This window comes from Leptidea sinapis, chromosome 30, assembly GCF_905404315.1.
Source record: "Leptidea sinapis chromosome 30, ilLepSina1.1, whole genome shotgun sequence".
NCBI lineage: Eukaryota > Metazoa > Arthropoda > Insecta > Lepidoptera > Pieridae > Leptidea > Leptidea sinapis.
Window position 1 is genome coordinate 1,293,447 of NC_066294.1, and position 24,813 is coordinate 1,318,259.

The 24,813-nt window shown below is 48.1% G+C and overlaps 1 protein-coding gene across 1 annotated transcript; it reads right to left on the bottom strand.

Annotated features, from left to right (window-relative positions):
• Positions 1 to 19: 19 nt before the first annotated feature.
• Positions 20 to 24,626, bottom strand: LOC126973741 (protein transport protein Sec31A-like). The gene is made up of 9 exons (XM_050821063.1): positions 24,229 to 24,626; positions 23,506 to 23,642; positions 21,643 to 21,812; positions 17,704 to 17,786; positions 16,474 to 16,590; positions 15,659 to 15,803; positions 14,291 to 14,440; positions 4,958 to 5,070; positions 20 to 26 (listed from the first exon to the last, which is right to left on the bottom strand). Exons 1-9 carry the CDS (start codon positions 24,429 to 24,431, stop codon positions 20 to 22), a joined length of 1,125 nt encoding a protein of 374 aa, XP_050677020.1. The 5' UTR covers positions 24,432 to 24,626.
• Positions 24,627 to 24,813: the final 187 nt, after the last annotated feature.

Below are 24,813 nucleotides of genomic sequence, written 5' to 3' on the forward strand. Positions count from 1 at the left end.
CGATAAGATCTCATCTTGTTTAAAACCTGTAACGTAAAAAAAAAACAGAATTAAATATTTGACATTTTTTATTTTTATTTCTTTTAATGAAAATAAGGGTCGAGAGCGGAAGTCGGACGTTCAGTTGATGGTAACTGATAGGCAAGGCGCATTACAATGCAGTGCCGCTCAGGATTTTCGAAAAATTCAAATATTCTGAGCCGCACTGCGCTCGTCACCTTGAGACAAGATGTTAAGTCTCAATTGCCCAATAATTTCACTGGCTACGGCGCCCTTCAGAGCGAAACACAGTACTGTTAACACATTACTGCTTCACAGCAGAAGTAGGTGCCGTTGTGGTACCCATAATCTAGCCGGCATCCAGTGCAAAGAAGCCTCCCACTGGTAGAATATAAATATATATAAGTAAATAAATCCCTGGTTGGTGTCCATGGTCCTATAAAGGTCCGATAAAGATAGAGAGAAAGTCACCTAGCAGATCCCTCAGCTCCGTGTGGAAGGTCGGCAAGAAGTTCGCCCTGAGCAGGAACCACGTGTAGCGCGCGCTCTGCTCCATGGTGGCGTCGCCCATGCCGCGACAGTACCTGCATTGAATTTATCATTTTTGATTTTTTTCATATTTTATTTTAAAATATAAATATTAACTTAACATTAATATTATCTCATTCAATTAATATATACTGATTCCGCACTTAGTGTGCGCGGCCAGAGGTGACATGGTCTAAGAGCCCGTGGACCCCAGACCTACGTTATTTTATAAAAGCTAAAAGTTTGTGAGCGCATGCTCACAACACAGGTAACAACGATGGACCATTATGGAGTTTGGGTTGCAGTGGCTTTGGCAGGTAAACGGTACTAAAACTAAAACTGTTCTAAGTCATTCTAATCACGAATCTCTTCTTACGATTTACAATGTTTGTCAGGTAAGGGGTTGGGACTATCAAAAGTGTCTGGCTAATGAGGAAAGATGATCTACGTAAGTAAAATTATAATTTAATGAACATTAAGGGTGTCTGACAAGGGGTTGCCACGATGTTAAGTGTCTGGCAATGAATTACGTGATTTTTAATAATATTCAGAAGGTAATACCGAAAAATCGCACTTTATTATTTGATGTACTTAGATCGGTATTTTACACACCTTTGGTACCGTTTACCTGCCAAAGCCACTATAACCCAGACTCCATAATGGCTCTATCTAGCAAATAGCCTCGTACTGCCAAATCCTCGGTCGATCAAGACGTGATGCAGTGCTGGCTAAAGCTTACCGGACGTAAGGTCTCCTACAACATTGGCTATAATATAAGCCGCGTTAGAACGTGCAGTCTCTGTTCAACTTGACGTTCAACTGAGAGCTTGATACTGGCAAAAAATCTATAGACTGAGGCAGCCTCCCGCGGCAAACGTCCGAGGCTGCTCGCACAGTTAAAAGGCTAATTGTTCGTGTGCATTATCCGATAAAAGTAAAAGGAACTATAAACTCACTCAGCGATCCTCTCTCTCGCGGTCGGGCTGTGAAGGTCGGAGGTGAGGGCGACCACCTCGTCCACCTCCGCGCTGCGCTGCACCAGCTCGGGCTCGCTTACTATCTGTAACGTGAGCTCGAGATAATCCATCGATCTTGTGGTTCCAGCACGTTCCTAATTCCTATATATTCGCAATGCAAACAATTCAACCAAATACGGTGAACAGGCGCGGGATACTGAGTACTCATTGGTAAGATATTGATCACGACACTTCGTAATTGGTAACGTACTAATCTCAACATATCGTAATAATTATTATATTATCTGTGGCCCTAATTGCTAGTCGTAAGCATTGGCCTTTTATTAGGCGTCTCTGGGTTTTAAGTCCGTCCATTCTCCATTATTCTCAAACAACAGTATCCTTCCTATAAGTTTATTCCAGCACTCGAAACCTGACTTCGGAGAGAAATTACAGATTAGACCTCTGGGTTCTGTGCAAGGATATAACAAGAGTATTTATATCACAACCATACAAGATTTAAAACGTAATCTTTAAGGTTTCGCACCCAAGGCTTCACGGGCTGTCTGTGCGTTTATCTGTATGCTGTATCTCATACACCGCAATAGCGTAACTATTACAGCAAGCGCACGCAATTGGAATATTGACAGGATGTGTGATGTATGGCCGGTCTAATTGCGAAAAATAAAAACGAAGACAACACGAAATTTAGTTTGTCTTATCACAAAACCTGAAAGACGAGAGCCTTTTTGGAAATGTAGTCAATATGCTCTCTAAAATCAAATTTTGTGTCAACCATGACGCCTAAATCTCACATTGTACAAACTTCTTTTTGTGGACACGCATTTATGAAGTAAGTAGTGAAGAATTACGTTTTCGAGAAAAGTTTAAATAAAAACATTATGAGGAATTTAAGACCATCCTATTACTAACACACCAATCGTTTGATAGTTTAGTCGCTAGATCGTTCACAAACAGTGAAAGCTTGAGTAATGTCACTAACAAACTCCACAAGATTCGATGTAGTTGATCTACCAGGTAAAGATCCAAAGGTTTAAGGTGGAAAAAAATATTAATTACAAATAATTCATTATAATCACCTGACTTATTCGGATGACATGTCTAGGCGGGCCTCCTTCTTGCTCACACACTTCGTAGGTCACTAGTTTTCCTCCGAACTGTAAATTACTTCATATTAGCATTTAGTAGATGAAACTGCGTATTTTTTCGTAATAATATATTAGTACATTTCTTTTACTTTCGTTACTTAAAACAGAACCTTAACATTGATATGATTCTCGATGAGATCTTTAATAACAGCAAATGCATTTATAGATTGTTTAAATTTAGAAATTAATGTGAGAAAATATGAAAAAATTAAATTAATTATCATATAATTATATTGTAGCTTTCACTATTTTAAATTGAGCAGAAATAAAATCTGGGTTTGAAGCTCAAAATACACGTTATCAAATAGCATCATAAACGCGCCTATATTTGGAAGATTATCTGATAGCGCTACAACAAATCCACCTCCAGTACTTTGTTTATTTAATATTTATTATTCAGCAAAAAATTCATAAGAAAAAACTATTTAAGATAAAATAATATTTGAACTAAATGTAAGTTACATGCGAAAACCTTATTGGTAAATTTTGTGTGTGTATGGTTGTTGCTTTATACCTAGCAGAATAATGTAAGATTTTGTATATTACTTGTACATATATTCTTATATTATCATACTGCGGTAATTAACCTCTTGCAAAATATCAGTGCAAACTGCTTCCAAAACTAATAATTATAATAATACTGATACACTCTTACAAAGATTATCTTGCCTCAAACTAGGCATAGCCTGGACGATGGGTGCAAGACAACGATATATTTAATACAATAACTTATTTGAACATACATAAATACATTTAAACATCCATGACTCAAACAACTGTTCCGTTCCGAAAATGAATGGTAATAAGCAATAGACATAATATGAAAATATCTATATTTAAAGAGACTCGTTCCTGCAGTCAAACTGTCAGAACAGTTTTGCAGGGTTTTGTTAACATTTGAATGTTATAATTTAATAAATAAATAACAATAAAAAAGTATCCCCGCCACATGTGTGGGCGTGGCGTACGCACCGCTTGCGACAGCGTGCGCGCGGCGGGCGGCACCAACCAGGCGGGCGGACGCGGCGGCTGCGTGGCTCGCTCACAGGGCGCGAGCGGCGCGGGGGCCACGGCGGGCAGGCTGGTGAAGGCACCGCCGAACGAGTCCACCATGGCGCTCTGGGTGCGGGCGCTCATCTGGACACGACCGACAGTGGACTATCAACTACATGGGGCACACTAAAGGGAGCGGGCGCCACGGCGGGCAGGCTGGCGAAGGCGCCGCCGAACGAGTCCACCATGGCGCTCTGGGTGCGGGCGCTCATCTGGACACGACCGACAGTGGACTATCAACTACATGGGGCACACTAAAGGGAGCGGGCGCCACGGCGGGCAGGCTGGTGAAGGCACCGCCGAACGAGTCCACCATGGCGCTCTGGGTGCGGGCGCTCATCTGGACACGACCGACAGTGGACTATCAACTACATGGGGCACACTAAAGGGAGCGGGCGCCACGGCGGGCAGGCTGGCGAAGGCGCCGCCGAACGAGTCCACCATGGCGCTCTGGGTGCGGGCGCTCATCTGGACACGACCGACAGTGGACTATCAACTACATGGGGCACACTAAAGGGAGCGGGCGCCACGGCGGGCAGGCTGGTGAAGGCGCCGCCGAACGAGTCCACCATGGCGCTCTGGGTGCGGGCGCTCATCTGGACACGACCGACAGTGGACTATCAACTACATGGGGCACACTAAAGGGAGCGGGCGCCACGGCGGGCAGGCTGGCGAAGGCGCCGCCGAACGAGTCCACCATGGCGCTCTGGGTGCGGGCGCTCATCTGGACACGACCGACAGTGGACTATCAACTACATGGGGCACACTAAAGGGAGCGGGCGCCACGGCGGGCAGGCTGGCGAAGGCGCCGCCGAACGAGTCCACCATGGCGCTCTGGGTGCGGGCGCTCATCTGGACACGACCGACAGTGGACTATCAACTACATGGGGCACACTAAAGGGAGCGGGCGCCACGGCGGGCAGGCTGGCGAAGGCGCCGCCGAACGAGTCCACCATGGCGCTCTGGGTGCGGGCGCTCATCTGGACACGACCGACAGTGGACTATCAACTACATGGGGCACACTAAAGGGAGCGGGCGCCACGGCGGGCAGGCTGGTGAAGGCACCGCCGAACGAGTCCACCATGGCGCTCTGGGTGCGGGCGCTCATCTGGACACGACCGACAGTGGACTATCAACTACATGGGGCACACTAAAGGGAGCGGGCGCCACGGCGGGCAGGCTGGTGAAGGCACCGCCGAACGAGTCCACCATGGCGCTCTGGGTGCGGGCGCTCATCTGGACACGACCGACAGTGGACTATCAACTACATGGGGCACACTAAAGGGAGCGGGCGCCACGGCGGGCAGGCTGGTGAAGGCACCGCCGAACGAGTCCACCATGGCGCTCTGGGTGCGGGCGCTCATCTGGACACGACCGACAGTGGACTATCAACTACATGGGGCACACTAAAGGGAGCGGGCGCCACGGCGGGCAGGCTGGCGAAGGCGCCGCCGAACGAGTCCACCATGGCGCTCTGGGTGCGGGCGCTCATCTGGACACGACCGACAGTGGACTATCAACTACATGGGGCACACTAAAGGGAGCGGGCGCCACGGCGGGCAGGCTGGCGAAGGCGCCGCCGAACGAGTCCACCATGGCGCTCTGGGTGCGGGCGCTCATCTGGACACGACCGACAGTGGACTATCAACTACATGGGGCACACTAAAGGGAGCGGGCGCCACGGCGGGCAGGCTGGCGAAGGCGCCGCCGAACGAGTCCACCATGGCGCTCTGGGTGCGGGCGCTCATCTGGACACGACCGACAGTGGACTATCAACTACATGGGGCACACTAAAGGGAGCGGGCGCCACGGCGGGCAGGCTGGCGAAGGCGCCGCCGAACGAGTCCACCATGGCGCTCTGGGTGCGGGCGCTCATCTGGACACGACCGACAGTGGACTATCAACTACATGGGGCACACTAAAGGGAGCGGGCGCCACGGCGGGCAGGCTGGCGAAGGCGCCGCCGAACGAGTCCACCATGGCGCTCTGGGTGCGGGCGCTCATCTGGACACGACCGACAGTGGACTATCAACTACATGGGGCACACTAAAGGGAGCGGGCGCCACGGCGGGCAGGCTGGCGAAGGCGCCGCCGAACGAGTCCACCATGGCGCTCTGGGTGCGGGCGCTCATCTGGACACGACCGACAGTGGACTATCAACTACATGGGGCACACTAAAGGGAGCGGGCGCCACGGCGGGCAGGCTGGCGAAGGCGCCGCCGAACGAGTCCACCATGGCGCTCTGGGTGCGGGCGCTCATCTGGACACGACCGACAGTGGACTATCAACTACATGGGGCACACTAAAGGGAGCGGGCGCCACGGCGGGCAGGCTGGCGAAGGCGCCGCCGAACGAGTCCACCATGGCGCTCTGGGTGCGGGCGCTCATCTGGACACGACCGACAGTGGACTATCAACTACATGGGGCACACTAAAGGGAGCGGGCGCCACGGCGGGCAGGCTGGCGAAGGCGCCGCCGAACGAGTCCACCATGGCGCTCTGGGTGCGGGCGCTCATCTGGACACGACCGACAGTGGACTATCAACTACATGGGGCACACTAAAGGGAGCGGGCGCCACGGCGGGCAGGCTGGCGAAGGCGCCGCCGAACGAGTCCACCATGGCGCTCTGGGTGCGGGCGCTCATCTGGACACGACCGACAGTGGACTATCAACTACATGGGGCACACTAAAGGGAGCGGGCGCCACGGCGGGCAGGCTGGCGAAGGCGCCGCCGAACGAGTCCACCATGGCGCTCTGGGTGCGGGCGCTCATCTGGACACGACCGACAGTGGACTATCAACTACATGGGGCACACTAAAGGGAGCGGGCGCCACGGCGGGCAGGCTGGCGAAGGCGCCGCCGAACGAGTCCACCATGGCGCTCTGGGTGCGGGCGCTCATCTGGACACGACCGACAGTGGACTATCAACTACATGGGGCACACTAAAGGGAGCGGGCGCCACGGCGGGCAGGCTGGCGAAGGCGCCGCCGAACGAGTCCACCATGGCGCTCTGGGTGCGGGCGCTCATCTGGACACGACCGACAGTGGACTATCAACTACATGGGGCACACTAAAGGGAGCGGGCGCCACGGCGGGCAGGCTGGCGAAGGCGCCGCCGAACGAGTCCACCATGGCGCTCTGGGTGCGGGCGCTCATCTGGACACGACCGACAGTGGACTATCAACTACATGGGGCACACTAAAGGGAGCGGGCGCCACGGCGGGCAGGCTGGCGAAGGCGCCGCCGAACGAGTCCACCATGGCGCTCTGGGTGCGGGCGCTCATCTGGACACGACCGACAGTGGACTATCAACTACATGGGGCACACTAAAGGGAGCGGGCGCCACGGCGGGCAGGCTGGCGAAGGCGCCGCCGAACGAGTCCACCATGGCGCTCTGGGTGCGGGCGCTCATCTGGACACGACCGACAGTGGACTATCAACTACATGGGGCACACTAAAGGGAGCGGGCGCCACGGCGGGCAGGCTGGCGAAGGCGCCGCCGAACGAGTCCACCATGGCGCTCTGGGTGCGGGCGCTCATCTGGACACGACCGACAGTGGACTATCAACTACATGGGGCACACTAAAGGGAGCGGGCGCCACGGCGGGCAGGCTGGCGAAGGCGCCGCCGAACGAGTCCACCATGGCGCTCTGGGTGCGGGCGCTCATCTGGACACGACCGACAGTGGACTATCAACTACATGGGGCACACTAAAGGGAGCGGGCGCCACGGCGGGCAGGCTGGCGAAGGCGCCGCCGAACGAGTCCACCATGGCGCTCTGGGTGCGGGCGCTCATCTGGACACGACCGACAGTGGACTATCAACTACATGGGGCACACTAAAGGGAGCGGGCGCCACGGCGGGCAGGCTGGCGAAGGCGCCGCCGAACGAGTCCACCATGGCGCTCTGGGTGCGGGCGCTCATCTGGACACGACCGACAGTGGACTATCAACTACATGGGGCACACTAAAGGGAGCGGGCGCCACGGCGGGCAGGCTGGCGAAGGCGCCGCCGAACGAGTCCACCATGGCGCTCTGGGTGCGGGCGCTCATCTGGACACGACCGACAGTGGACTATCAACTACATGGGGCACACTAAAGGGAGCGGGCGCCACGGCGGGCAGGCTGGCGAAGGCGCCGCCGAACGAGTCCACCATGGCGCTCTGGGTGCGGGCGCTCATCTGGACACGACCGACAGTGGACTATCAACTACATGGGGCACACTAAAGGGAGCGGGCGCCACGGCGGGCAGGCTGGCGAAGGCGCCGCCGAACGAGTCCACCATGGCGCTCTGGGTGCGGGCGCTCATCTGGACACGACCGACAGTGGACTATCAACTACATGGGGCACACTAAAGGGAGCGGGCGCCACGGCGGGCAGGCTGGCGAAGGCGCCGCCGAACGAGTCCACCATGGCGCTCTGGGTGCGGGCGCTCATCTGGACACGACCGACAGTGGACTATCAACTACATGGGGCACACTAAAGGGAGCGGGCGCCACGGCGGGCAGGCTGGCGAAGGCGCCGCCGAACGAGTCCACCATGGCGCTCTGGGTGCGGGCGCTCATCTGGACACGACCGACAGTGGACTATCAACTACATGGGGCACACTAAAGGGAGCGGGCGCCACGGCGGGCAGGCTGGCGAAGGCGCCGCCGAACGAGTCCACCATGGCGCTCTGGGTGCGGGCGCTCATCTGGACACGACCGACAGTGGACTATCAACTACATGGGGCACACTAAAGGGAGCGGGCGCCACGGCGGGCAGGCTGGCGAAGGCGCCGCCGAACGAGTCCACCATGGCGCTCTGGGTGCGGGCGCTCATCTGGACACGACCGACAGTGGACTATCAACTACATGGGGCACACTAAAGGGAGCGGGCGCCACGGCGGGCAGGCTGGCGAAGGCGCCGCCGAACGAGTCCACCATGGCGCTCTGGGTGCGGGCGCTCATCTGGACACGACCGACAGTGGACTATCAACTACATGGGGCACACTAAAGGGAGCGGGCGCCACGGCGGGCAGGCTGGCGAAGGCGCCGCCGAACGAGTCCACCATGGCGCTCTGGGTGCGGGCGCTCATCTGGACACGACCGACAGTGGACTATCAACTACATGGGGCACACTAAAGGGAGCGGGCGCCACGGCGGGCAGGCTGGCGAAGGCGCCGCCGAACGAGTCCACCATGGCGCTCTGGGTGCGGGCGCTCATCTGGACACGACCGACAGTGGACTATCAACTACATGGGGCACACTAAAGGGAGCGGGCGCCACGGCGGGCAGGCTGGCGAAGGCGCCGCCGAACGAGTCCACCATGGCGCTCTGGGTGCGGGCGCTCATCTGGACACGACCGACAGTGGACTATCAACTACATGGGGCACACTAAAGGGAGCGGGCGCCACGGCGGGCAGGCTGGCGAAGGCGCCGCCGAACGAGTCCACCATGGCGCTCTGGGTGCGGGCGCTCATCTGGACACGACCGACAGTGGACTATCAACTACATGGGGCACACTAAAGGGAGCGGGCGCCACGGCGGGCAGGCTGGCGAAGGCGCCGCCGAACGAGTCCACCATGGCGCTCTGGGTGCGGGCGCTCATCTGGACACGACCGACAGTGGACTATCAACTACATGGGGCACACTAAAGGGAGCGGGCGCCACGGCGGGCAGGCTGGCGAAGGCGCCGCCGAACGAGTCCACCATGGCGCTCTGGGTGCGGGCGCTCATCTGGACACGACCGACAGTGGACTATCAACTACATGGGGCACACTAAAGGGAGCGGGCGCCACGGCGGGCAGGCTGGCGAAGGCGCCGCCGAACGAGTCCACCATGGCGCTCTGGGTGCGGGCGCTCATCTGGACACGACCGACAGTGGACTATCAACTACATGGGGCACACTAAAGGGAGCGGGCGCCACGGCGGGCAGGCTGGCGAAGGCGCCGCCGAACGAGTCCACCATGGCGCTCTGGGTGCGGGCGCTCATCTGGACACGACCGACAGTGGACTATCAACTACATGGGGCACACTAAAGGGAGCGGGCGCCACGGCGGGCAGGCTGGCGAAGGCGCCGCCGAACGAGTCCACCATGGCGCTCTGGGTGCGGGCGCTCATCTGGACACGACCGACAGTGGACTATCAACTACATGGGGCACACTAAAGGGAGCGGGCGCCACGGCGGGCAGGCTGGCGAAGGCGCCGCCGAACGAGTCCACCATGGCGCTCTGGGTGCGGGCGCTCATCTGGACACGACCGACAGTGGACTATCAACTACATGGGGCACACTAAAGGGAGCGGGCGCCACGGCGGGCAGGCTGGCGAAGGCGCCGCCGAACGAGTCCACCATGGCGCTCTGGGTGCGGGCGCTCATCTGGACACGACCGACAGTGGACTATCAACTACATGGGGCACACTAAAGGGAGCGGGCGCCACGGCGGGCAGGCTGGCGAAGGCGCCGCCGAACGAGTCCACCATGGCGCTCTGGGTGCGGGCGCTCATCTGGACACGACCGACAGTGGACTATCAACTACATGGGGCACACTAAAGGGAGCGGGCGCCACGGCGGGCAGGCTGGCGAAGGCGCCGCCGAACGAGTCCACCATGGCGCTCTGGGTGCGGGCGCTCATCTGGACACGACCGACAGTGGACTATCAACTACATGGGGCACACTAAAGGGAGCGGGCGCCACGGCGGGCAGGCTGGCGAAGGCGCCGCCGAACGAGTCCACCATGGCGCTCTGGGTGCGGGCGCTCATCTGGACACGACCGACAGTGGACTATCAACTACATGGGGCACACTAAAGGGAGCGGGCGCCACGGCGGGCAGGCTGGCGAAGGCGCCGCCGAACGAGTCCACCATGGCGCTCTGGGTGCGGGCGCTCATCTGGACACGACCGACAGTGGACTATCAACTACATGGGGCACACTAAAGGGAGCGGGCGCCACGGCGGGCAGGCTGGCGAAGGCGCCGCCGAACGAGTCCACCATGGCGCTCTGGGTGCGGGCGCTCATCTGGACACGACCGACAGTGGACTATCAACTACATGGGGCACACTAAAGGGAGCGGGCGCCACGGCGGGCAGGCTGGCGAAGGCGCCGCCGAACGAGTCCACCATGGCGCTCTGGGTGCGGGCGCTCATCTGGACACGACCGACAGTGGACTATCAACTACATGGGGCACACTAAAGGGAGCGGGCGCCACGGCGGGCAGGCTGGCGAAGGCGCCGCCGAACGAGTCCACCATGGCGCTCTGGGTGCGGGCGCTCATCTGGACACGACCGACAGTGGACTATCAACTACATGGGGCACACTAAAGGGAGCGGGCGCCACGGCGGGCAGGCTGGCGAAGGCGCCGCCGAACGAGTCCACCATGGCGCTCTGGGTGCGGGCGCTCATCTGGACACGACCGACAGTGGACTATCAACTACATGGGGCACACTAAAGGGAGCGGGCGCCACGGCGGGCAGGCTGGCGAAGGCGCCGCCGAACGAGTCCACCATGGCGCTCTGGGTGCGGGCGCTCATCTGGACACGACCGACAGTGGACTATCAACTACATGGGGCACACTAAAGGGAGCGGGCGCCACGGCGGGCAGGCTGGCGAAGGCGCCGCCGAACGAGTCCACCATGGCGCTCTGGGTGCGGGCGCTCATCTGGACACGACCGACAGTGGACTATCAACTACATGGGGCACACTAAAGGGAGCGGGCGCCACGGCGGGCAGGCTGGCGAAGGCGCCGCCGAACGAGTCCACCATGGCGCTCTGGGTGCGGGCGCTCATCTGGACACGACCGACAGTGGACTATCAACTACATGGGGCACACTAAAGGGAGCGGGCGCCACGGCGGGCAGGCTGGCGAAGGCGCCGCCGAACGAGTCCACCATGGCGCTCTGGGTGCGGGCGCTCATCTGGACACGACCGACAGTGGACTATCAACTACATGGGGCACACTAAAGGGAGCGGGCGCCACGGCGGGCAGGCTGGCGAAGGCGCCGCCGAACGAGTCCACCATGGCGCTCTGGGTGCGGGCGCTCATCTGGACACGACCGACAGTGGACTATCAACTACATGGGGCACACTAAAGGGAGCGGGCGCCACGGCGGGCAGGCTGGCGAAGGCGCCGCCGAACGAGTCCACCATGGCGCTCTGGGTGCGGGCGCTCATCTGGACACGACCGACAGTGGACTATCAACTACATGGGGCACACTAAAGGGAGCGGGCGCCACGGCGGGCAGGCTGGCGAAGGCGCCGCCGAACGAGTCCACCATGGCGCTCTGGGTGCGGGCGCTCATCTGGACACGACCGACAGTGGACTATCAACTACATGGGGCACACTAAAGGGAGCGGGCGCCACGGCGGGCAGGCTGGCGAAGGCGCCGCCGAACGAGTCCACCATGGCGCTCTGGGTGCGGGCGCTCATCTGGACACGACCGACAGTGGACTATCAACTACATGGGGCACACTAAAGGGAGCGGGCGCCACGGCGGGCAGGCTGGCGAAGGCGCCGCCGAACGAGTCCACCATGGCGCTCTGGGTGCGGGCGCTCATCTGGACACGACCGACAGTGGACTATCAACTACATGGGGCACACTAAAGGGAGCGGGCGCCACGGCGGGCAGGCTGGCGAAGGCGCCGCCGAACGAGTCCACCATGGCGCTCTGGGTGCGGGCGCTCATCTGGACACGACCGACAGTGGACTATCAACTACATGGGGCACACTAAAGGGAGCGGGCGCCACGGCGGGCAGGCTGGCGAAGGCGCCGCCGAACGAGTCCACCATGGCGCTCTGGGTGCGGGCGCTCATCTGGACACGACCGACAGTGGACTATCAACTACATGGGGCACACTAAAGGGAGCGGGCGCCACGGCGGGCAGGCTGGCGAAGGCGCCGCCGAACGAGTCCACCATGGCGCTCTGGGTGCGGGCGCTCATCTGGACACGACCGACAGTGGACTATCAACTACATGGGGCACACTAAAGGGAGCGGGCGCCACGGCGGGCAGGCTGGCGAAGGCGCCGCCGAACGAGTCCACCATGGCGCTCTGGGTGCGGGCGCTCATCTGGACACGACCGACAGTGGACTATCAACTACATGGGGCACACTAAAGGGAGCGGGCGCCACGGCGGGCAGGCTGGCGAAGGCGCCGCCGAACGAGTCCACCATGGCGCTCTGGGTGCGGGCGCTCATCTGGACACGACCGACAGTGGACTATCAACTACATGGGGCACACTAAAGGGAGCGGGCGCCACGGCGGGCAGGCTGGCGAAGGCGCCGCCGAACGAGTCCACCATGGCGCTCTGGGTGCGGGCGCTCATCTGGACACGACCGACAGTGGACTATCAACTACATGGGGCACACTAAAGGGAGCGGGCGCCACGGCGGGCAGGCTGGCGAAGGCGCCGCCGAACGAGTCCACCATGGCGCTCTGGGTGCGGGCGCTCATCTGGACACGACCGACAGTGGACTATCAACTACATGGGGCACACTAAAGGGAGCGGGCGCCACGGCGGGCAGGCTGGCGAAGGCGCCGCCGAACGAGTCCACCATGGCGCTCTGGGTGCGGGCGCTCATCTGGACACGACCGACAGTGGACTATCAACTACATGGGGCACACTAAAGGGAGCGGGCGCCACGGCGGGCAGGCTGGCGAAGGCGCCGCCGAACGAGTCCACCATGGCGCTCTGGGTGCGGGCGCTCATCTGGACACGACCGACAGTGGACTATCAACTACATGGGGCACACTAAAGGGAGCGGGCGCCACGGCGGGCAGGCTGGCGAAGGCGCCGCCGAACGAGTCCACCATGGCGCTCTGGGTGCGGGCGCTCATCTGGACACGACCGACAGTGGACTATCAACTACATGGGGCACACTAAAGGGAGCGGGCGCCACGGCGGGCAGGCTGGCGAAGGCGCCGCCGAACGAGTCCACCATGGCGCTCTGGGTGCGGGCGCTCATCTGGACACGACCGACAGTGGACTATCAACTACATGGGGCACACTAAAGGGAGCGGGCGCCACGGCGGGCAGGCTGGCGAAGCGATCGCTACAACAATCAACTTAAAAATTTTTTAGCACTGTAGTAACAATTTGTTGATTTTTAAAGTGATAACCCTCACTTCTGGCATAAATACACAAATAAATTTTGAAAACAACATTTTATGAACGATGCGGGACATGTAGATGAAGCCACAACCTGAGAGTTGAAGAAAGCATACAAGATTTTTATCAACGAACGGTTAGCACAGTTGGAAGAGCACTCGCACCGAAAGCGAGAAATCATGGGTTCGAGTCCCTCATCGATCATTATTTTGTTTTTAAATTGTATTTTTGAACGTAGTCACAAGTTTTGGAATTCGATTATTTTCACGATTTCCGATTAATGTCGTATATTATTATATTATTTTTTAACCTCTTCAGTTATTACGAACAATTCATATCAGCAGTGCATGGTTACAAATCACACTTATCTGTTACCATAAAAACAAATGGAAAGATCGATGACTAGAAGCTTGATTCTTTTATTTATATAATTGCTGTATAATATACAATAAAATATAATTTGATATGATTTTCTTATTTTTTCAGTCACTCAATACTCACACAGTCAGCCCTGCTGGCCCCGAGCAGCGAATGCAAAGCCACCTGGTTGCGGAACGAAGCGACCTGCAGCAGGCCGGGAACGCGAGGACACCAACTCACATCGAACATCCAGTCATCGAGCGAGCTCACTTCCATCACCACCTCGCCACCCTGAATAGTATATTAACATTGAACTACACTTTACAAGGTACAAACTAAAACCATGCGCATTGTAATACATTTAAGTTGCTGAAATTGAGGTTCAGATGGTTAATGTTTTTGTTGTAGCATTGGTAACAAGACCATCAGCTCAAACCAAAATTCAATGAAATAATAATATTTAAATCATTTTTAATTGCATACTCAATTGCAAGGAAAAATCACCATTAGGTTTATGGGTAAAAAAATCCTTATGTAGTTTAGACCTGTATTTTATCACTTGACAGGTTAGTGCTTATTGTTTGATTGCGATGCTATAGTTAGTATTTACCTCCAAATGTGAGCGCAGGATTTGACAGATTGCGATATAATACTATGGAATTGCTAGGAATATTTATTTTGTCAACCCTTTATTCCAATCGATTCACATAATAATTATACATTTTTTAAACTTAGTTAATATCGTTTTTGAGTAATTCCTTTATATACTCATATTATTAAGAGGAAATATTAGTTTGTTTGCTAAAATATCATTCTAGTTTTTTTTTTCTTTATTGATTTAGGGGCATCATTTTAGTTGTTTAAGCTCTGAAATTACTGAATCAAAATTAACGCGGGTGAAGCCACCAGTGACATCTAGTATGAAAATAATTTTATTGGTTGACGCATATTGAAGAAAAATAATAATAAGTACCATACCACGTACAACATTATTTTGGAGTTGTAACTAAGTATAGATTTTGAATTGATTTCTAAAAATCGATAAAAATACATTCTCGACCTTTGTGATCTAGCTACATTTACGTACGGTTTAGTTGGCGGATGTACCCATAATAAGTTAAATAACTATTTATTTTGTTTTTAAATTCTGGGGTGAAATAAACTATATCCACTATGTGTGCAATTATATTAATAAATAAGTAAAAAGAAAAAATTAAAATAATTTCTTTCTTTTTTTTATTTAATTACACCTTAGCAATATATTTTATAATAACAAGTGGCAGACGAGCGAGACGTTCACATGGACGGTTCAGCTGAGGTTGTCACCTCGCGAGATGATGATGATGAGTCTCATTGGCCCAGGATGTTCCAACGAGACATCATTTAAGATCTAAATCTTTTTTGAAAATTCAGCTATATAGGGGGTAGATGAAATAGTTTGTAGTTACTACTCCTAAAGTTTTATTACTACATTATCATATCACCGTGAATCAAAAGTCAGTTGTTCACCGGTTTAGTGGTAGTAGGGTTCCAGCACAGTAACCGGCCGTCCTTGCCGGCACTCAGCAGCAGCTCCGGGTCGTGGCGGCACCATGCCGTGGCCATCACTCCTTTGTCGTGACCCTCAAACGTCACAAGAGGCGAGGCTGCGAGTCTACACATACGACATGATATCTCGTAAGGGAAAACTGATTAAGGTTGATTCGAAATGGTGAAACAATAATTATATTATTATTAAAAGAAAATATTTTTTAAATACTGAGAGTTCGTATACAGTAGCGATATAAAGTCTCATAAATAATTTGAAATAAAATAAACAAGTTAGTTCTTTAAAATAAGTATAATATAAACTTTAATCAATTTATTTTTCAGTGTTAAAAACAGCACCATAGTTAAAAAGCCCGATCTTTATTTGTATGGTGTGTCAATATTTTTTTTATCCTATTGACCTGATTAAGTAGAACTCCAGGCCAAAGTATTGAAAAATATTGTATTCTTCTTGGATAATTTTTAAGCCCAGTTAGAGCCTCTTTCTGTTAGGCAAAGCATGAAAAAGGCCAGATTTATTACTATAGTGTGCATGACAACTACGTCTTACACTCGCGATACGACACTTTGTATGTCACTTTGTTGTGCGCGCGTTACTGAAAATAGAGGTTTTTTCGTCGTAAGCTATTCTCATTCTTATTCAATTGTATGTCTTAAATTGGGTGAAAATCACGTCAGATATATAGATAGGAACAGGTGAAGCATAGAAAAAATAATAATTATTAAAATATTACATAATTGAAATACGAGATCAAATCAAAGTATATAGTATGTACCTGAGATCCCAGAGCTGTATGACGGGCACCTGGTCATCCTCGGAGGCGATGCAGAGCTGCGTGGCCACGTTGGGGTGCCAGCTCACGGAGCGCCACCTCGTGCGGGACTGGGAGTCACTGGACAGGAATGATCCACTTGTACCGTCATAGACAGTGGGAGGCTCTTTTTCACAGGATGCCGGCTAGATTATGGGTACCAAAACGGCGCCTATTTCTGCAGTAATGTGTAAGCATTACTGTGTTTCTATCTGAAGGGCGCCGTAGCTAGTGAAATTACTGGGCAAATGAGACTTTACATCTTATGTCTCAAGGTGACAAGCGCAATTGTAGTGCCACTCAGAATTTTTGAGTTTGTCAAGAATCCTGAGCGGCACTGCATTGTAATGGGCAGGGCGTATTAATTACCAACAGCTGAACATCCTGCTCGTCTCGTTCCTTATTATCATTAAAAAAAGACGATATACGGAGGTGCAGAAACAAACGGACCTCAAGTGCTGGTTAGGGCCAACAAGTTTTAAAGTCCCTTTAAGACTTTACTATGCACAGTTCGTCCGGGGCAGTATATAATTGTTATGTGGTGGCAGTACATTTAATATCGCGTACGTCACTATTATGTGCACTTAATATTAGGTTCACTATCCCTTTGTTCGAATATTTCTGTCTTAAAAAATAGATAGGTAGGCACGTAATTCTAAAATGTTTTAAAGTTCTAAGATTTCGATACTTCTTATCATTTAATATAAGGGAAACAACAATGTCCTGGAAAAAGCACAAGATTTTCTTGAATATTTGGTGGTCCTTTACTTTGTTATATAATTCCAGATGAAAACTACAAAAATAAAGATTGTGACGTTATAATAACATCCATTAAGTATGTCTACTTATTTCACTGAAAATTATTTCATATATCAAAAACTGTCACTTACCTATTTAAGTTATTAAGACTTGCTGTTTTTGTAAAATATTAATCGTGTAATAATTATTATCTTTACAGGCACCAACCGGCGCCGAGAAAGCGAGTAAGTAGATCTATCAACTATCTTCTCGATCAAGAAACGTACCACAAATATAGATTATAGATGGATGAATAAAAGAGACACAATATAATAATAATAGTTAATAGATAGCTACAATAATTTGTCGCAGCGAATTGTCGATATGTTACTTAAATAATTCTCATAATTTAATTTACATTTTGATAACCTCTTATATCATAGTTATAAAACGCACCTGAGTTTCATTATGGGTTCATTTTTTCTCAAATCCCAGACGAGGCATCTCGTAGCGAACGTTGATCCGAGAATGTGTTGCACCTGAAATCGTACATATATGTTATAAACATTGATGATCGCGTCACCGACATGCTTATAGCAATATTCATTTATAAATAAATATTACGTATTTCGTGGAAAACATATCAATTGTGTTGTTAAAGTATATATCTACATATGTTTTATTGGCAAATATGTAGACTATAAGAGATATTATTATATCTGCTTGGGTCTTGGAGCACGGATAGGTTACACATTAACACGAAACAAATACTAATGGTTTTCAAGTACCTACTGATTTATCATTTAATTTGATGGTTAATTTTCACGCCTTGCCCACAAACAATGAACGACGACGAAGTAAAACCAGATAAAGATCTCCCTTTCTTTCTCTTTCAAATTCAAATATTTTTATTTAAAATAAGATATAAAGTCACTTACTAAAAGTCAAAAACTACCACCCATTCCAAAAGGTATGCCACAGACCTGAAAAGAACGGGCGCAACAAATTCAGCGGGCCTTTTTTTTCATCGAAAAAATATGCTTACAAAGTTTACAATTAAACTTATTATTTAATAGCCTGTGGGCGGTCACTCAATTCCCAATCAGTGGTATCGTAAAGAAAGTCATTTATGTTATAGTAACCGTTACCACACAAACGTTTTTTAACAATTATTTTGAATTTCGTAATACACATGTCTTGAACATTTTCTGGGATCTTGTTGTAATAGTATATACATCTCCCCACAAAAGACTAACTAACTCGACCTAGCCGAGTATTAGGCATTATAAGTTAATGTCTGTTCCTGGTGTTAACATTATGGTTATGACAGTTTCTATCATATTCAGATATATGCCTATGTAGGTACATACATAAAATTATCAAGAATATATTGAGGCAACAGTCAAGATGTTTCATTCCATAGCTTTATTTCGTCGTCGTTCGTTATATGTAAACCCGACCTCTTAACACATTATTATTTCTTATCCATTCTATAAATTATTGTTATAGTGGCATGCTGCCTTACTATACCTACGTGTGCTTGAGCCATTTAAACGTAGACTTTATTTTGTCCTTAACGATTAGTTCCGATACTAGATCTGCCCATATTTGTAATCATAAAATAACAATACACTAGCGTATAACAAACAAAGCATGCGACAGAGAGAGAGAAGACTTCTCTAACGGAGATGCGGCAAGATGGAAATGGAAAACGAATCTATTGTCAGTATAACGCTGTGACAGCCACACTTGAAATTATTTTTTTGAATATTAAACTAGCTACCAGAGGGAGGCTCCTTTGCACCGGATGCCGGCTAGATTATGGGTGTGGTACCCATAACGGCGCCAATTTCTTCCATGAGGCAGTAATGTATAAGCATTGTTGTGTTTCGGTCTGAGGAGCGCCGTAGTTAGTGAAATTACTGGGCAAATGGGACTTAACGTCTTATGTCTCAAGGTGACGAGCGCAATTGTAGTACATCTCAAAAATTGTGTTTTTCAAGAATCCTGAACGGCACTGCATTGTAATGGGCAGGGCGTATTAATTACCATCAACTGAACGTCCTGCTCGACTTGCAGTCACTGGCATATGAACATGTGTCACGCATTATCGGACTCCTGGATCGTCTATATGCTAATATATTCTTCTATGCTTCTAGCTAAGAAGTTAATAAAGTATTCTATTCGGATCATTGTAAATATTGAAACTAAAAGTAGCTACACAGTGTGAAAGTCTGTAATATGATAATAATATGAATCTCAAACACAATGACGTTCTAAACATATGGACATATCATTCGCAGTCTGATAACGGAACGGCAAAGTGTGCTTAAAGACAATGTAAGCACAATTTTCTCTTTAGTCGTGTGTCAACTGTGTGTTAGTTACCATGCCCTAAGACGCCTTAAAAAGTGTTCAAATAATACGTTGACGACGCAAAAAATTATGGTATGATTTATCACCGGTAAGTTTAATTTATTTATAAAGATTGGTGTGCAAAAAGAGTAAATAATTTAGAAAAACGATTTTCATTAAATATGGTACAATTGACAAGAATCCACATCTTCTCTCCCGCTTGCCAAAAAGAGACAAATGAAGGACGCTGCCAGCACACAGTCAGAAATGAATAGAGTCGCTCTTTTTTTTAAAGGCCCAGGAAAATATGTTTTGCAATATTGTGTTTTGTGTATAGAAAGAAAGTCATTGCCGGTGAACGTGAATGGCTTACGTGAACAATTACAAACTAGTGCTATTTACACGGTATCACAGACGTATCGTTACCTAGTGATAATTGATACTTGATTTACACCGTAAATCTATAAAAGCTTATCTTTATCAGCTTTGCTGTACACGAGATAATGAAAGAGAATTTGTGGCAGTTGGTAGCAAGAGAGAGATGTGAAGAATTTTACAAACCAAACAAGTCGAGCGTCATTTGCTCCAATCATTTCCTTTTCGTTCAATCAATCGTCTTGTTTGTTTCTGTTATTATAGCATCCTAATTTATTAGATCCAAATCGATTTAGAGCTTTAATAGATAATAGAGCGAGTAATAAATATACTATCAAACCAATAAATAAACAAACTATCGTTCGCCTTTATAATATTATAAAGGACAGACTGACAAACGTAAAACATATAGCAACCCCTTTTTTCGTCAGGGTTTAAAATAAATACCTAACTGCTACTCCACTGATGTCCATGTCCAAATTGTCGGGTTCTAAATTTAGCATACGCAGCTTAAACTGAAAAACTGTTTACATTGCTGCTTATTGACCAATAATATTTTAAACAACTGGAGCGAACACCGAAATGCATAGATGTTGAAGAAGAAGATGCAGTTGAAGGTTATAATGGTGTCATTTGTGGCATGTGCCATATTTCGGCTTTGTTTTTGTATGACGTGAATTGTCTATATGTATAGAATGTCATTGCTCAAACTAAATATTATTATAACATGAAATTAGTATGTTACCATGACCAAACAGCTGTGCATACAATATTGAGTATCTATTAACAACACAACAAACACTTTTGACAAATCTGATATATATAACTTCAACAATTGTTGAATGTTGAAACTCAATAAATACTTTAATAACCTTTTAATGTTGCACTAATTCTACAATTTTCTCTCATAAATCACCTTTAAAATGCATACTGTCATATTGTTTAAGTATATATATTCGTACATTGTTGAAACATTACCTCAAAACACATTTTACCCTCCATATTTTTAATGGTAATGACAATGCATTCGCTATCGGGTATGAACCCGGTTTCATGTGAAAATAATTATGTCATAAGAACTTTCATATACTGTGCATTAATTTTGTTCATCATTTGCCCCGGAATCTCTTCTGACCCCCTACCACATTAAAATCAATAATTAAAGATGTAATCCTGATATTTTATATTAAATTTGGAGAAATTAAATATAAATTGGGAGAAATTCTCCATTCACAGCTCTTACAACTCCAGATGGAGTTTTGTAGCGACACCTTTTATCAAACAATTAGCATACACAGTAAATAAATAGCCTAACTAATATTACATAGCACTGTTTACAATTTGGAATATATTACGTTACATTATTATACATCGAGGTATATATGAATGAATGTTTGTAAACATTTTACACTAAAAATTGAAATTAAATAATTTGTACACAAAAGTTCACATGAGGTGACCCTATTCAGTGATCTCTTCCATAAAGGTGTAGGACCATATTTATAACTTGACAATAAATTAACATACTCTAGGATATACATACACATATATATACATACAACTTACATTTATACTGTTAGATATACAATTATATATAATTTAATTAAATATATAATTTTAAAAATAAATTTTTAAAACATTAAACAAAATATGTTTGATGCTCACTTGTTGGTTCCACGCTAGGCCCTGCACATGATCATATGGCTGACTCCGGTTGCCTGGAGCCATGGGCTGGCTGGTGTTATTCAAGTCCCAGATAAATATCTCACTCTCGGAGGCACCAGATGCCAGAAGGTTCTTCTGATATGGATTGATATCGAGTGCAGAAACATTGCCTGTGAATAATTATGTTGTATTATGGCAGTATATAACATATTATGCACTACAAACTTTATTAAGTTTATTATTTATGTAGTTTCTAATTTGTTGCCGGTGTGACTATGAAAAAAGTATGAGTACCAACAACAACACACCATCACTTATCAATACAGACAAGTAGTCAGGTATTTTGATAACCTTATCAATGAGTGTAACTACAATACAATAAAATTTCATTTTAGATAATATCTCCAATTACCAATGTACAAAACAATCAGCATGTTTCATCTGTTAAGTGTAAACATTGCACATCTTAGGTTTTTAATGTCAAAGCCATTTGATATTTATAACTTTTGTGTATTTTTTACATTTCATTTAATAACAGCAATCAAGGAGTTACCTGATTGATGATTTTAATATTATCATATCGCTCGCGCGCACTTGGGACGGTTGTAGCTTTGGTGAATTAGCGCGCGCGGCGAATACGAAAAACTGAACAATTGACAATGAAATTGACTGTTTTGATACTCGAAAAAGGTATTGACGGCTATTATAGGAGTCTCCAGGTGCCCAGAAGTCTTAAAGTTATTGCTAATTTGGTTTACAAGAATGAACTGATCTGTCTAGCCGACGCGGCCGCGGCCTGTTCAAGCGGGATCGCTAGCCGCGCGCCAGTCGCGTTTTATTAAATTTATATCAACATATTGGGTCGCGCGGCAATTGAATGTCAACTCGGTTCGAACATAGGCTTTCGGCTGCGCGCGTAGTTTGTACGCACTCTAACTGTAGTTCATCTGAGTAAGGGTGTTCTAGTTCTATGAGCTATTTCAGAAAATTTTACTGTGGATGAACACCAAACATCCAGAAATTGTGGTATGTGTTTGATCCTAGAATTCTAAAATATAAGGTAGCAGATATCTAGAAATGAAGCTCTTTTGAAATCTCCCAGGATAGATGTGTTAGAGTACACATAATTAATACATGTCCCCATGACACATCAAAAGGATTGAGCTAGCTCACAAAGTACTGGGTGATCCAGAATAATATATGATAATTGTTGGCAGTCATTTTCTGTGTTCATTATGATTGATTGACAAGCAAAATTTTCAACTTTAATACAGTGGATCCTTCATAATCCTTCTATTGAATATGTCATATTATAGAGTACTGCCTCCAAGACCCTCTAAAGACTAGAATTTTTTTAATAAGAGTTCATTGTAATCTGATAAGGACAGGTGAACATGTAAAATTTTATCTGAACTACAAATCATACTACATCAAATTTAGTAAATTAAACAAGACAATATTACATTCTATCATGTATTTACATATTATGTAGTCAAATTCAAACTGAGCAATAAATTTAATGAATCAAAACAACATGCATAAGTGCAACATGCATGAAGTAGTGACACATGGCGAAGTTGCAACCTGTTCAAGTGTGCTCGTCACCTGACATTAGTGAAAATTTTCCAAAATATTATTTGTGTACATACATTCACAATGATAGGCATGTCACATCACAGGGGGTACTGTGTTAAATAGCCTCATTGAGTCTAACCTCTATCCAATATTTATTACAGGTATACATTATACAATTTCACAACGGACAACTCAAACACATTCCTTCTAAAGTATAAACAATAAGTAAGTATCATGTAACCTATCACACATACTATAAATAATCTTTGACACACTGCAATGACTTACCTGTGTGTTTTGTACTACTCCCAACTAGAGCATCGGTAGAACCTTTGAGAGCTTTTTCAGCATCATAGAACTGTAATAGACCTCCATCACAGCCACCCACTATGACCCCTGCACCAGACCATACCAACTTCTGAAACCTAACACATTTGACATTCTATTAAGTACAGGTATTTATAAATAGCACTTATAAGTTGGAATGTGATCACTGGCAAAATGTTTTTTTATATCATTTACAATCATTTTTATTACAAAAATATGTTGTTACATATGTTATTATTCTGTGAATACTGTAGATACATAAACTTTTAAAAGATGTTACACTTAGAAATATAGTAAATAAATTTATAATAAACTAGCTGACCCAACAAATAAAAGTGATCTAACAATTAATGTTTTATGAAATTCAAAAGAATTGCAATAAGTGATTTTAAATCCTATTTTGATTAAAAATATTTGAATTTGGATAAAGTACTCCCAATTACAAGATTTTTGATATTCTAAAACTTAAGATACTAAAATGTTTTATTTTTTCTAAAAACTTTTATCATATAAATAATTTTTGTAAAAAAAATATATATTTTGTCAATGTGTCATTCTCCACAGTTACTTCCTAAATAAAACTATCAGCACTTTACCTGGAGGCTGGATATCAAAGTGTAAATATGTTTATGGAAACATCTGGATGTGGTGATATTAACAAGTATTATTATATGGGGCACTTACCTGTGCTGTGTTTGTAAGCTTGACTTAAGCTCTAGATCTAGACTTGATTCTGCCAGATTAAGAGAATACAATTCAAGATATGAGTTAGAACTAAACGACTCATCAACTTGTTGTGCCGCGGAGCCGGCTGCTATCATAACAGGGTATAGCTCCGCTGGCGACCAGCTCACGTTCACAGTCTTCTTCAACTCTTTTATCTTCATCTTGATGAACCTAATTCACTATAAAATCACCAATATTTAAACATAAACGACACCAAGATTATGTCACTGATATTACTGTCTATACAGCCGGTCTCGTATTTTATATGATAGCGTTGTTGGCACTGGAAACCGGTAAATAAAATTTAGAATATTTTTTGGTTTGTTTCAAATTTATAAACAAGATATATAAGTAATAATTACCAATAAAAACACCAACTTGGCACTCACGACGTGGCTGACATAACTGTTTTGAAGTTTGAATTTTGAAAGATGATTTTGACAATCATCTTAAATTGTCACTGACACTTGATGGGTTACCTACGATGTCACATGATTTTCGTCTCGTTCTACGCAAACTATTTTAAAATAACGGTGTAGAAAA